Source organism: Silurus meridionalis, chromosome 29 (assembly GCF_014805685.1).
Source record: "Silurus meridionalis isolate SWU-2019-XX chromosome 29, ASM1480568v1, whole genome shotgun sequence".
Lineage (NCBI taxonomy): Eukaryota > Metazoa > Chordata > Actinopteri > Siluriformes > Siluridae > Silurus > Silurus meridionalis.
In genome coordinates this window covers 11,125,802-11,141,777 of record NC_060912.1, presented here as the reverse complement: position 1 = coordinate 11,141,777, position 15,976 = coordinate 11,125,802, and the positions used below count along the sequence as shown (strand labels likewise).

The 15,976-nt window shown below is 41.0% G+C and overlaps 1 protein-coding gene across 1 annotated transcript; it reads left to right on the top strand.

Annotated features, from left to right (window-relative positions):
* Positions 1-3,231: 3,231 nt before the first annotated feature.
* On the top strand, positions 3,232-14,536 carry LOC124381780 (thrombospondin-3b-like). Its single transcript, XM_046843642.1, is given in 24 exon segments — positions 3,232-3,454; positions 4,642-4,848; positions 4,976-5,229; positions 6,840-6,942; positions 7,327-7,353; positions 8,221-8,303; positions 8,434-8,489; positions 8,697-8,722; positions 8,725-8,843; positions 9,013-9,150; positions 9,436-9,510; positions 9,601-9,753; positions 10,309-10,419; positions 10,509-10,616; positions 10,715-10,874; positions 11,033-11,151; positions 11,382-11,434; positions 11,541-11,734; positions 12,048-12,226; positions 12,339-12,387; positions 12,471-12,667; positions 12,813-12,985; positions 13,567-13,706; positions 13,954-14,536. Coding segments are annotated over 24 exon segments (2,874 nt in total). The 5' UTR covers positions 3,232-3,366; the 3' UTR covers positions 14,016-14,536.
* The last annotated feature ends 1,440 nt before the right edge of the window (positions 14,537-15,976 follow it).

Below are 15,976 nucleotides of genomic sequence, written 5' to 3'. Positions count from 1 at the left end.
TTTCATCTCTGACTATTACAAAAGCGCTGACAATGGAAACTCCTTCCATTTTAAAACATTATTTCTCCCTGCTTGCTGAATATCCCTGGGATTGAAGCTCACAGATTCCTTGCAAGAGCATCAGGCCAAAGTTTTCTCACGTAAGTGGACCGTTGATGGAAATTAAATCGATTATATTAACAAAATAAGTGAGATAAGAAGTGTCAGTGAGTTTCTTAGTGATATATCTTTATTTTTTCAGATAATATATTGTTTATGTGGGTCAAACAGCCTGAAGGACTTCCACATCTTTCTCTTCAGTATGAAGGCCAATTATCATTCCATCTGGTCTAGACATTCCCGGTGTGTGTGAGATTTACAGGATGGTATCTCACACGTGGAGGCACAGCGGGTAGCGTGGTTTGATCCTGAGCTCGGGATATTATCTGCACAGCGTTTGTATCTATGCAGGTTTTTGTCCCTCTGTCCAACAGCCTGCTGGGAGGTGGAATTTGCTCCAGGTGTAAAAGTGTACATGTTGGTGTCCTGCACTGGACTGGATTCTCATGCAGTGTTGCTGGGATAAATTCCAGATCCACCACGACCCTGACAGGGATAAAATGCTTACTGAGAAAGCATGAATGTCTGGCATGCTCTGTTGGAGATCTTTATTAGCTGCTGCTCTGAATTAGTTTGCATGGCTTACTCTTGTACAATGTCCTCTAACCAGTGAAACATGTCTGGTCTGAGCAACACTTTCAAATTTACTCTATTAAACTACAGTCAAATATAAAACACAATCAAAATTTTAACAAAATCTGAATAATTATGGATTTTGTCACAGAAGAAAAACTGAATGCCCAAGTCTTCTTTCACTTCTACTAATAATAATCAAAGCCACAAGCAGTGATTTCGGGGGCCAAGCACCCAGACTCGGTGAGCGTCACAACAACCATTAGCTAATCAATCAGAGGAAAGCAGAGCCATAATTTTAGACTGGAATTCTGAAATTCTCTGACTAAAGGAGGTTTAGATGAATAAATGGGCATTAGGATGAATCTGGTGAAAATTGTAAAATGTAGCATTGGCATTTAAACACAGCATGTTATTGTAACCTTTGACCTGTAGATGGTGCTGTCACAGAATTTGTATCATACTGATCCAGAATATACCTACGAACGGCAAACGCCAAACTTGGTTTCGACTGGAAAAAATGCGTAGAAAAAATCCAATATTTGACTAAATCCAAGAGTGCGGGAAATCAAATTTGTTTTAATAAGTCCTGGTGTTGAATTAGACTTGACCTTGAAAGAATCCATTGCTGCTGCCTTTGAGATTTTTGTTCAAAAGTTATGGTCATAAATGTACTTCTAAATTAGGCCCATATTTGACATTAGCATTGGCATTGGAGCGTTGGCTGCACTTGACTTATATTTGGTCAGGATGTTGCCCAATCAGTGTCCCAAATTTTTATCAGGTGGTTCTATAGGCTGGCATAGAAACATGAAGACAAAGAAGAAGAAGAAGAAGAAGAAAAGGTAAAATAACGATGAGAAACACCATTGGTGCTTGGCCCCCTAACAATAATAATAATGCCTGATTTAAAAAATAAGATATTGTCACTTTCAACTGTTTTCCCATAAACTCCCATGAACTCATGCTATATGTCATGCAGGAAGTGTGTGTGTGTGTGTGTGTGTGTATGTGTTTGTGTTTGTGTGTGTGTCTACATCACTCAAGAGATTAGCCAAGAGGCCTGGCTTACAGAAAGATAAACAGTGTTTTAGTATCTTCCCCCATGTTTATTTATTGGAGACATTTTTCTTTCTTCTACTGAAACTTCAAACTATTAGCTAGTAGTTTTAGGGTTCGGTAAGAATTGGCTGAGAAGCAATTCGTTTGATTATATTTCAGCTTGTGATTATGATGATTTCCTGTCCAGTCTGATTATTACGCATAGAAATGAATCCATACGAAAAATAGGAAAAAAATGGTGTCTGCTTATGTATCTTTTTTCCAGACACTGATTCATGAAGCAAATAAAGATTAAATTATTAAATAATTTTTTGTATAACAGCATTAATGTGTTTTATTCCATTTACCCCACTGCAATTTGCTCTTTATATTACATTAGAGTTATTAAATACTTTCTTTTTCTCTCTTAAAATGAATTTCACCCGATCTGAAGTTACAGTTTCAGCTCTGTTTATGACCCAGCACAAACAATGAAGACTCACAGATTAAACACATTTAAGTCATACGTGCATCCACCTTACAAGTCCTGGTGGCTGAGCTGCTATAGGAATTAACGTATTACAGAAATTACACCAGACCTTCTGACCAATCAGAATTTAGAGCTGCTCTTTTATTAACGATTAATGTATTCATTTCATTTATATTCTGTCTGTGTATTTCTTTAAAATGTCTTCAGGACTATGCCCATTGTTAAAGTGCAGTACAGATCAAATCAAATTGAATTGTTTAAAATTGAGTTTTTATCAGATATTGACCACTAGAGTATTAGTAGTCGTCGTTTTTTTTTTTTTTGACCCAAATCTTAAAAACTCAGTTGAGAGCACACTGAGAGTAAAACCAGCGGTATCTGCTTAGACTTTGATTGACAGCATTTCTCAGTCGTCTCACCGTCTGGACACCATTAAACATCGCCTCAGGCTGCACTTCTGTTTTTCATTTAAAGGAGCAAAATGACCAGTTAAACCCAGAACAGCAAACACTGTCTTAATAGAGCCAATCTGCACATGTAGAGTCACTGACTTATACCATGTAGCAAACATTAGCTAATTTATCCGAAATATTTTGGGATAACATGTTAAATATTTACTGTAATATTTAGTCAATTTTGCACAAAACGTGTCATTTGCTGAAATAATAATGTTTTCTGTGAGAAATTGTTTATTTACTGTTTTTTTGTAAGGAGTCTCCAGTGTCAAAGTGTGCCATGTATATATATTTATATGCATTAATCTTGAAATGCATGCAATTTACATGCAACTAAGCATCAGTTATGTCATGAAAGTATTCGCAATCCAGACCTAAGGAATCATTAAGATGTTGATTCGTACAACAATGACTCTTAACCTAGTGACTCCTTCCCCTCCTTCATGTAACACAGGGTGTGATTGAGAGAGAGAGAGAGAGAGAGAGAGAGAGAGAGAGAGAGAGAGAGAGAGAGAGATCTCTCCCTCCCTCCCTCACCAGTGCATTTCTTCATTTCCCTGAAAAAGACTCGGAAATAAGCAGGCAGCCTGGATGTGGATGTGTGGGTTTTTGTGGCCCTGATGGCCTTCCACATTCCTTGCAGCTTCACAAAGCCCTGAAGTACTTCTACATTGATGCAACTCATTCTTTGGGTGGTTGTTCTGCAGGATGGAGGGAACACTTTTGCTTTCCAAAGTGCTGCTTTTTCTGCTCGTGGCTTTGTTTTTTTCTCAAACTAACTCATCCGAAATGAAAGGTAGGATCCTTTCCACTCTTCTGCATCTCCTGTTACAACATCTTCCACTTTCATACTCAGGCTTGCAGTCCCAGCTGGTACATGCAGTGATGAAGCAGTGATGAAGCATGTGGGGGCACAGGGTTCATAGCACTCAATTAACAGTGTGTAGAATATTGCATCTAATGAGCTTGTGCTTAATGAATGAAATGAATTTAATTCAGGATTATAATATATTAATCAGATTATAATACAATTTCAATGGTGTTTCAGTGATGCTTAAGCATTTCATACTGCTTTATTTTAGTGCATCATTTATTCGTTTTCACTCATTTCATTTCATTCATTTTTAATATTTGTACAAAAAGTACAAAAAGTGTGGGGGTTTCTTCTTCTTCTTCTTCTTCTTCTTCTTCTATTGTGGTGCTGGTGTGTTGATGGTGATTGTGTGTTGATGATGATGATGATTGTGTGTTAGATGGTGATGGTGATTGTGGTGTTGGTGTGTTGGTGTGTTGGATGATGATAGTGATTGTGGTGCTGGTGTGTTGGATGGTGATGGTGATTGTGGTGCTGGTGTATTGGATGGTGATGCTGGGGTGTTGGTTAGTGTTGGATGATGATGGTGATTGTGTGTTGGATGTGATGGTGATTGTGGTGCTGGTGTGTTGGATGGTGATTGTGTGTTGGATGATGATGATGATTGTGTGTTAGATGGTGATGGTGATTGTGGTGCTGGTGCTGGTGTGTTGGATGGTGATGGCGATGCTGGGGTGTTGGTTAGTGTTGGATGGTGATGGTGATTGTGGTGCTGGTGCTGGTTTGTTGGATGGTGATGGCGATGCTGGGGTGTTGGTTAGTGTTGGATGATGATGGTGATTGTGGTGCTGGTGCTGGTGTTGGATGGTGATAGCGATGCTGGGGTGTTGGTTAGTGTTGGATGATGATGGTGATTGTGTGTTGGGTGGTGATGGTAATTGTGGTGCTGGTGTGTTGGATGGTGATGGTGATGATGGGGTGTTAGTTAGTGTTGGATGGTGATGGTGATTGTGGTGCTGGTGTGTTGGATGGTGATGGTGATTGTGGTGCTGGTGCTGGTGTGTTGGATGGTGATGGCGATGCTTGGGTGTTGGATAGTGTTGTATATTTGGAGAGTTACAGTATAACTGCGACATGCACGGGTGTGTTACTGTATTGCTGTTGTTCAGTGATGGATGCCTTGGCGCTGAGTGGTGCTGCTCGGATGGAAATGGCGGTGAAGGATTTGGTGGGAGGTTTGGAGAAAATGCAGGACGTGTACGTGACCTCGACATTCCGTCTCCCTCCTAAACTGGGCGGAGTTCTGTTTGGGATCTACAGCAAAGATGACGGAAAAAAATACCTGGAGATCACCGTCATCGGCAAGATCACTAAAGGTACTGAGAGTCTCACTGAGAGTCTCTTTTCTTTATCCCTCTGCATGTCCCTCTGCCTGCATGTGTCTCTGTGTCCTTCTGTCTGTCTGTTTGTAATATCTGTCTGTCCCGCTCTGTCCCCCTGCAGTATTAGTAAGATATTTGCGCGCCGATGGGAAGCTCAACTCTGTGAATCTGCACAACCCCGCCCTCTCTGATGGGCGGAGCCAGTCACTTATCCTCAGAGTGGGCGGACTCAGACAGCGCCACATCAACTTTGAGCTCTACATTAACTGCCGCCTGATTGACTCCGCCCATGGGCTGCCCCCATTAGCCAAGCTGCCTTCGAGGGCGGAGTCTGTGGAGCTCCGTAATGGGGAAAGGAATTTCGCCAGGATGCAGGTGCGAGCATGAAAGCAGAAGCTGTTCTAATTGGTCATGTGACCTTTTGATCATGTGACATAGATCACATTGCTCGTCATAATGGTCCACATAAACCACTTTTAAACAGGTTGATATGGTGAAGTTTATTTTCTTAGTGATTATAGAAGGAGTCTCCAGTCTCCAGTTGTTTTTTTCCATATTTATTAAAAAAACAAAACAAAATAAAAAGCAGCTGGTGAATGGAAGAACATTTATAGCTGCTATAATGTTTGTGAGATCATGAAATTCAGGGAATAGTCTGTTTTTGTATGTTCCTCTAGATGAATGTAACTAAAATGGATAAAATATACCACGTCTTTGTTTAATAACTAATTATACTAATCATTTTAATGGGTGTGGAATATTAGGAATAAAGCAAATTCCAGTCCAACACACACACACACAGTTCATGAATCTTGAGGCAGATGTTTCGGAGAGTTCCTGAGAGCACCAAGAGCCATCAGTGCCGTGGAGACTGTGGGAATGTCCTTCTGGAGAAACAGACCACCGAGATAAGAAGTGAATGGACACAGTGTGAGCTTTGTTCTCTTATCTCATGTCGTTGTGTTTATCTTCCTCTCTGCTTTATATCCAGATCAGATCAGATAGCACTGACACACAACATCCTCATAACCTGTTTAGAGCATGTGAGAATCAGCTCAAGCACCACTGTGCTACTAAACCCGCCTTCCTGAATGTTAAATAAGGTGAAGACATCAGCAAATATGGAGGATGAGATGTTGGAGGAGAATTGGGTGATATCTGATCCTGTGATAGACCTGGATTTGAGAAAGAAACTTCCTGGGAAATGATTACAGATAAATACAATTCTTGACTGTTATGTCTTTTGGTAATTTTTTTAATATTCATAATTTCCCATTTTATATATATATATAAACCAGCTCAGTGACCATTTCTGGAACTGCTGCTCATCTATTCTGTTTGTTTGACCAATCCATTTTCCCTAAGCATTTTATATACAAATCATTAGAGCTGGAATTCTGCTGCTCTGAATCACACCCATAGATAAAGTAGTGCAGTATTGAAATCCCCGTATTGACCATAGAAGTTCCACCACATACTATAATCATAGGAAATGTCCACAATCGCTGTCTCACTCTGGACTGGAACTGGATGTTACTATGGATACAGGTGTTTACCAGCAGTCTGTGTGTTCAACACTTTGAAAAACACACCCCTGAAGATCCAGCCAATCACAATCCAGTATCGGCACAGGGTATGATATACTGTAACCTTGTGCAGTATCTGACACTGGAGACTCCTTCCATAATTCAGTATGAACTTCTCCTTACGGAAAACCTTTACACACTGTTTTTCTTTGTTGAATGACGATACATTTTTGTCCATTTTGTTCTGTTCATCCAATTTTGTCCATTTTTGTGCATGTTCTTGGAAATCCAGATTATTTATAGAAGGTTCATATCCACAAATCTAATTCATAATTGATTGTGTGAGAATGTGTTCTACTTTATTCAAGCTCTTTCACAATCACAATTCTGACCAATGCTTACTGTGTGTGTGTGTGTGTGTGTGTGTGTGTGTGTGTGTGTGTGTGTGTATGTGTGTAGGGTTCTATAGAGTCTCTAAAGCTGGCTCTTGGTGGTTCTCTTCCTAAAGCTGGGCTTCTCACTGACTGCTCACTGCAGGGAGACTCAACACTACACAATACAGGTAAACACACAAACAACACTGCACACACATATAACAAGATGTGTGTGTGTGTGTGTGTGTGTGTGTGTGTGTGTGTGTGTGTGTGTTTTGCACTGTGATTAAATTGCTAACATACATACAGTATATGATTGTACTTGGGTTCACAAAGTGTACTGGTTTGTTGAAGTGCTGCCCTCTTCTGGTCACTGCAGCAGCCGTGGATGTTTTTATCCACCCCGTGGATGTTTTATTACGACTGAGAGACGGAGACACTGAAATACTGCGACACTAAAAGACTGAAACACAGAGACTCTAAGAAACAGGGACATTGAGACAGTGTTAAAGTTGGGTGTGGTGTGTTATAACTGTGCAGTACAGTGATGTAGTGATGGTTGTGTGTTGCAGTGGGTGGTGATGTCAACGCTGTGCTAGGTGAGTGACAGCTTTATTACACATTATTACACAAGTATTAAACATTATTACACTGTTAATACACTTGTTCTAACACAATCACCACCCACACTGATTATTACACCTGTTATTTTTACACTTTATTACACCTGTTATTAATTCTCTCATTAACCTGTTATTACTTCTCTTATTACATATTTATTACACCTGTTAGTACATGTTTATTACACCTGTTATTGCATGTGAATTACACCTGTTATTACATATTTATTACACCTGTTATTATATATTAATATACCTATTATTACATGTTTATTACACCTGTTATTACATGTTTATTACACCTGTTATTACATGTTTATTACACCTGTTATTACATGTTTATTACACCTGTTATTACATGTTTATTACACCTGTTATTACATATTTATTACACCTGTTATTACATGTTTATTACACCTATTATTACATGTGTATTACACCTGTTATTATATATTAATTATACCTGATGTACACAGATCCTTCTGTTATTAATTGCTGGTTTCTTGGTGATTGGGATCCTGTCAGATATGAAAAGAGTTTCATCACTTGTATTTATTTCTTCATATTTCATCTTTTCTATTTTTTTTCCTATTTTTATATCTTCTTCCTTCACTTTCTCTTTTCAATCAGTTTTTTCTTCTTGTTTATTTTTATTTATGTATTAATTCCTTTTTCTCATCTTTTCTTTTCTTTTACTATTTTCCTCTCTTATTTTTTATTTTTCTTCTTTAATGTTCTTACTCATTTGTTTTCACATCTTCCTCAGTGTCATTCACTTTCACTATCTCATCTCGTCTCACCTCGTCTCACCTCGTCTCATCTGGTCTCATCTCTGTTGTTCCTCAGGTGATCACACTAAGGCTCTGATTGGTCAGCTGATCATCTTTAATCAGATCATGGGCAATGTGAGAGAGGACATCAGAGAGATGGTGAACTCAGAACACATAAACACACACACACACACACACACACACACACACACACACACACACACACACACACACACACACACATGCTGCATTGAAACAGTGAAATATTTGGATTTTATTTTTGTTTTAGACAAAGGAGATGTCTTTAATCAGGAACACCATCCTGGAGTGCCAAGTGTGTGGTGAGTGATGGAGAGTGTGTAGTGAGTGTGTGATGAGTAATAGAGTGTGTGATTGAGTCTCTCTCTCTCTCTCTCTCTCTCTCTCTCTCTCTCTCTCTCTCTCTCTTCTCTCTCTCTCTCTCTATCTTTCTCTCTCTCTCTCTCTCTCTCTCTCTCTCTCTCTCTCTCTCTCTCTCTCTCTCTCTCTCTCTCTCTCTCTCTCTTTTCTCAGGTTTCATGAGCCTCAGTCCCGTGTAAGTGGAACCCGTGTTATGACGGTGTTGCGTGTGTGGATGTGGTGGAGTTTCCGGGGTATCAGTGCGGCTCGTGTCCAGCAGGCACTACAGGCAACGGCACACACTGCCAAGACATCAACGAGGTACACACACACACACACACACACACACACACACACACACACACACACACACAAACACACTAATTAAATACACTGTACAGTTTGAAATCTTGATCTTTTACAGCATTATTGTGCATTTATCTCTCTCTCTCTCTCTCTCTCTCTCTCTCTCTCTCTCTCTCTCTCTCAGTGTGAAGCAGAGCCGTGTTTTTCTCCTCACATGTGTGTGAACAGTGTTAAGGGGTTCCAGTGTGAGCCGTGTCCTCCGGGGTTATCTGGGCCCGAGCTGAGCGGAGTCGGAATGGACTTTGCCCAGAACCATAGACAAGTCTGATCTCTCCTTCACTCTCTATCCATCACACCCTCTCTCTTTCACTGTCACTCTCTATCTATCTTTCTTTTTCTTTTTTTCTTGGTACTTCTCCCTTCAGGTCTCCTGTTCTCTCTACCATAATCTGTCTATCACTCCTTTCTTCGACTGTCTCTCTATCGTTCTCTGTGTGTGTGTGTGTGTGTGTGTGTGTGTGTGTGTGTGTGTGTGTGTGTATTTTGAGATTGGGAATAATAGGAAGAGCTGTTGTGTTTACTCTGATCATGTGTGTGTGTATTACAGGTGTGTGTGGACATAGACGAGTGTGCGTCTCCAAACGGCGCCTGCGTCCCAAACTCCGTCTGCATCAACACAGCGGTGAGTTTATGCTTCTATCAAACCAGGACCGATTGTCTTCATCTCCGAGACGACGTTTTGTCAGTTTTTTTAACATAACGTCTCTCTCAGGGGTCGTTCCAGTGCGGTCAGTGTAACGTGGGCTTCGTGGGGAATCAGACAGCGGGGTGTTTTCTCAGGCAGGCGTGTGCTCTGCTCGGCTACGACCCGTGTGACGTCAACGCTCACTGTGTGATGGAGCGCAGCAGTGACGTCTCCTGTGTGGTGAGAACCGAACCCCTACCTGAATATAAAACAATCCTGTGCTGCTTAAAATAGTTCTACTGTAGTATTGCTTGCCGTATTATCACTCAATGCTTCCTGGTGGTTCTCAAGCCTGAGGACGTGTGTGATACAGAGCCTGTGAAAGATGTGGAGTTGTTTATGTTTTTTTTTAAACACATTCATGTTCCTTCAGTTTCTAAGCAACAAACTTTGTAAAAGGCCAAAAACTTGAGTAAGATGAAGAACAGGAGAGAAGATGTGATCAGACTCCATCACCCTCACACTTACACATGGAGGTGGAAGTGAAAGTGATTCAACATGTCTCCCATTTCATACTTCACCTCCATGTAATTCCATCTGGACTGCGGCTCATTGGAAGCGACTTCACCGTACAATAAGACGATGAGCCGAAACAACGAATACTTTAATAGCGAATGAACACATTCTATTTCTTGCACTTTTTCAGTTAGATTTCTGTTGAATTATTTTCACTGTTTAAACAGATCCTTTTAAACTCATATCTTATACACAGCCTTTGTTTTGTTTCTCCTCCAGTGTAACGTGGGATTTGCGGGGAACGGGAATATTTGCGGCGTCGATTCTGACCTCGATGGCTATCCAGACGAAGCTCTTCCCTGCATCGATAACGATAAACACTGCCGAGCGGTTTGTCCTTCGTTCTTCATCTCCCTTCTTCAGATTTTCTTCCCTCTAGATCTATTTTTATGTTTTCTCTTTACAATGGACTTTTTCAGGATAACTGCATCTCCACGCCCAACTCTGGTCAGGAGGACACAGATGGTGATGGTGTAGGAGATCAGTGCGACGAGGATGCAGATGGAGATGGAATAAAGAACGTGGAGGTTGCTATACAGATGTTGAGAAATTAAGATTTTGCTAATACCTAGGAATAGAATTATTTAGATATGAAACTCACAAAGTTCGGATTGTATCTCTGCAGGATAATTGTCGTCTGGTGCCTAATAAGGACCAGCAGAACTCAGACCCAGACTCATATGGTGATGCGTGTGATAACTGCCCAAACGTCTCTAATGGAGATCAGCAGGACACGGATAGTAACGGTGTGGGAGACAGCTGTGACAGTGATATTGATGGAGATGGTACGCACCACACACCACCACAGTATGGAAAATGTCTGGGAATATCAGCACCATGCAAATGCCCAGCATTTATTCCTCAATTTATTTCGATCCTAAAATATGAATAAAAAAAACGTGTGGTTCATCTTTTAGAAACTTCTTTTGTCCTACTTGTGCAGGAATCCCCAACATGCTGGATAACTGCCCTAAAATCCCCAATGCCATGCAGACAGACCGAGATGATGACGGAGTCGGAGATGCATGTGACAGCTGTCCTGAGATCAACGACCCCACTCAGGTGTGTGTCTCCTTATACATCACTGATAATCCACCAGACAGCTTGGTGTGAGGTGTTACAAGATCTGGAGGTGAAGATCATCCTGAGGTTGCCATGAATTATCACCTTCTATAATGGTCCCTTCTGTCATTGACATCTTGAACTCCTCAAAGTTTGGAAGGGACCATTATGACATTAAAATATGTCATTCTGTATTCGTTCTCCTTCATCATGCTGTTCTCTGTTTGTAGTCGGACGTTGATAACGACTTGGTGGGAGACGTCTGTGACACCAACCAGGACACGTGAGTTTCCCGCAGTTTCAGTCTAGACAGTGTTTAGTATGAAAGCTATGTGGAATTAAATCCAGCAGTAGAAGTGTTTGTAATGTTGTGCTGAACGTGTGTGTAGAGACGGTGACGGTCTCCAGGACACGAGGGACAACTGTCCTGAAATCCCCAACAGCTCTCAGGTGGACTCGGACAACGACGGCGTGGGAGACGACTGTGACGATGACGACGACAACGACGGAGTTCCAGACGATACGTATCCTGGTCCTGATAACTGCAGACTCATCGCTAATCCTAACCAGAAAGACTCGGATGGTACACACACACACACACACACACACACACACACACACACACACACACACACACACACACACAAACACACACACACACACACACACACACACACACACATAAATACTATTTGTTTATGGTAAATCAAGCTGTATATTCCCTCATACTGCTCTTCTCCTTCTTTTTCCTCTCCCCTACTCTTCTCTTCTTCTCCTCTCCTTCTCTTCACTCCTTTCCTGCTCCTCCCATTATCTTCTCCCTCTTCTTCCCTCTGCTCCTATCTTCCCCTTCTCTCTCTTCTTTCTCTCCTTTTTAATGCTCCACTTCTCCTCAGCTGATGGAGTGGGAGACGTGTGTCAGAGCGACTTTGATAATGATAAAGTGAGTGATGCGATGGACGCCTGTCCCGAAAATGCTGACATCACCATGACGGACTTTCGAGCTTTTCAGACGGTCATCCTGGACCCTCACGGAGCTTCTCAGATCGATCCCAACTGGGTGGTTCTCAATCAGGTCAGCTTATGGATTTACTCAATTCATAGGCAGGAGGAGTTTTTACTTCCTGATTTAATGTCATGCATGTGTGTGTGTGTGTGTGTGTGTGTGTGTGTGTGTGTAACTGCAGGGGATGGAGATTATACAGACTATGAACAGTGACCCAGGTTTGGCTGTAGGTACGTCTCGTTTCTATTCTCCTAATTCCATTATTGTAGCTCAGCTCTTCAGATCGCTCCGATGTCTCCTCATGTTCCTCCAGGCTACACTGCGTTTAATGGCGTCGATTTTGAAGGCACGTTCCACGTGAACACGAAGACTGACAACGACTACGTGGGCTTCATTTTCGCCTACCAGGATTCGTCCAGCTTCTACGTTGTGATGTGGAAGCAGACGGAGCAGACGTACTGGCAGAATCTGCCCTTCACAGCTCTGGCTGAACCTGGGCTCCAGCTCAAGGTGAACAGTAACGATACAGCAACACACACACACACACACACACACACACACACACACACACACACACACACACACTGATATCTGATATCTCCTTCTCGGAATGAAACGTGTCGCTGTAACGTCTCTCCTCGCCTCTGTCTCTCAGGCAGTGAAGTCTCGCACTGGTCCCGGGGAGTTTCTGCGTAATGCCCTGTGGCACACCGGAGACACACACGGAGAAGTGACGCTGCTCTGGAAGGATCCGAGGGACGTTGGATGGAGAGATAAAACCTCATACCGCTGGAGCGTCAGCCATCGGCCGCAGGTCGGCTACATCAGGTCAGTCCAAGAGATACAGCGAATAATAAAATAAACACGTCTAAAAAACCAAAACAAATACATCTAATAAACAACAACTCGAATAGAGAAATCTAATAAACAAACAAACAAACAAAACAAATCAATAAACAAGTCCAGTAAACAAATGAAAAGTTCAACAAACTAAACCAATAAACAAAATCTATCAATAAAAAAATTAATAAACAAAACTAATCAATAAAAGCAACTGAGCAAAACAGAAAACCATTAAACAATTCCAATAAAGTTATTTAATCAATAAACAAAATTAATAAACAAAACCAGTAAACAAGTCCAATAAGTAAAAAAGTAAAAAATACACACACACACACACACACACACACACACACACACACACACACACACACACACACACACACACACACACACACATATAAATTCTAGCCTAATAGAGTGTGTGTGTGTGTGTGTGTGTGTGTGTATTCGGAGGCAGTGAGTCGGTATTTCGGTGTGAAGATCAGGTAGTGTTTTGTGGATTTAGTGTGTGTGTGTGTGTTTGTGTTTGTGTATGTGTGTGTGTGTGTGTGTGTGTGTGTTTTCAGAGTGCGTCTGTATGAAGGTACCTCTCTGGTTGCTGACTCCGGCGTGGTGATCGACACCTCGATGAAAGGAGGACGTCTGGGGGTCTTCTGCTTCTCCCAGGAGAACATCATCTGGTCTAATCTGGGTTATCGCTGCAACGGTGAGTGCTCCACACCCACAGCTTGTCATGTAGCCCCCATAAATACAGCAAATCAGTGTGTTCATGTGAGCTGGGGATCTACTGCAGGTAGCAAGAGGGGTTTTGAGCTCAAACATCTCACTCACCTCATCCACCTCTGTAGAGCTTCTGAAGAGCTTCTGTATGTTCAAAAGACTTTGCATTTAAATGCTGGGATGCTATTTAGTCAGTGTGTGTGTCTGTGTGTGTTTGTGTGTTTTCTCAACAGATACAATCCCAGACGATTTTAACCTCCACCACAAAAATATGAACCGCAGGACAGGAGTGTAGATGAGCATCCACAACTTTAATCACTGCACATCAAGCAAAATAAAGTTACCACAGTCTGCAGTGTGTGTGTGTGTGTGTGTGTGTGTGTGTGTGTGTGTGTGTGTGTGTGTGTGTGTGTGTGTGGACAAGCGTTTTTTTTCCAAAAAAAAGCTGGTCTACAGTACTGAAATATTCAGGGCGGAGAAACTCACGCTGAGGACAGACAGGAAGTTGAGGTTACACAATTCACATCAGGCAATAAAATCCTGCATTCAAAACATTGCACAAATACACAAAGTCACATTTTCACAGAGGGTAAAAACTCAGCAGTGGAAACTTGGTGGTGCTGGGATTTGAACTCACAAGTTTAAGGATAAGGATAAGTCCAATGTCTTGACCACTGACCTGCCAGTTCCCCAAACAGCTCAGACTTACACCAAATTACACATCAAATTACACAGTTACAACAAGTTACATAAAGTAACAGCAGGTTACACAGTTACGCTGAAGTTACACATAGTTACACATAGTTACACATAGTTACACTGAAGTTACACACAGTTACACATAGTTACACTGAAGTTACACAGTTACACTGAAGTTACAGAGTTACACAGAGTTACATAGTTACACATAGTTACACACAGTTACACTGAAGTTACAGAGTTACACAGTTACACAGTTACACAGTTACACAGTTACACATAGTTACACAGTTACACTGAAGTTACACACAGTTACACAGAGTTACACATAGTTACACTGAAGTTACACACAGTTACACAGAGTTACACTGAAGTTACTCACAGTTACACAGAGTTACACATAGTTACACAGAGTTACACATAGTTACACATAGTTACACACAGTTACACTGAAGTTACACACAGTTACACATAGTTACACACAGTTACACTGAAGTTACACACAGTTACACAGAGTTACACACTGTTACACTGAAGTTACACACAGTTACACAGAGTTACACATAGTTACACTGAAGTTACACAGAGTTACACACAGTTACATAGTTACACACAGTTACACAGAGTTACACATAGTTACACACAGTTACACAAAGTTACACAGAGGTACACCAAATGATACAGTTACACTGAGTTACACTGGAATTACACAAATTTACACTGAGTTACACAAAGTTATAGAGTTATAGAGTTATATCCAGTGAAAGAAGTTACACTGTTATAAAAAGTTACACCGAATTACACAGTGACATTGTACATTGCAAGTTACATTGCACCAAGTTACACAAAGTTACACTGAGCACTAGAAGTGTGAATCTCTTATTAACATCACACTTCTGTTAGATGTCAGAAAAAGCCTAATTTTAGATTAAATTAATCCAGATTTGGTAAATTTGCCCACAGTCCTCCCAGCCTCGTCCTCTTCCTCTGCCGAACCAATAAAACATCAGATTTGCCTGTAAAACATGTTATTTTTATGTGTGTATGTGTATATATACATACTTACAGTTTCGTTGGATTAATTAGAGATTTTCTATAATGGATTTTAAAATGTTTAATGGGGTGTAGGTGGAGCAGCAGTGATTTCACACTGCAGTGTTTATTATTATTATGGTGCTAAGTACACTTAATCCTCAGTGTGTGTGTGTGTGTGTTGTACGTGTCTGTACTGTATGTAACACAGAAACAAACTTGTGTCGTGAATTTGTTCAACTGTAACTAACTACATTGTTTATGAATAAAAAAATGTGAAATACTGTTAAATACTGTTATACCAGGAGACCAAATGTTTTATCCTAGTTTTTGCCTCTAGAGGGCGGCAGAGAGCCATCGGACGTGTTAGACGTGCATGTTTCTGCAATGTTTCTGACTTTTCTATCCAGCTTTTGAGCTCCTTATAGTTCTCAGCCTGTAGAGCAGGTATATACTGTGTGTGGTTATATCGCTAAATAATATATTTCTCTCTAGTTTCAGGCCACGATTTAAATAAACTTTGTG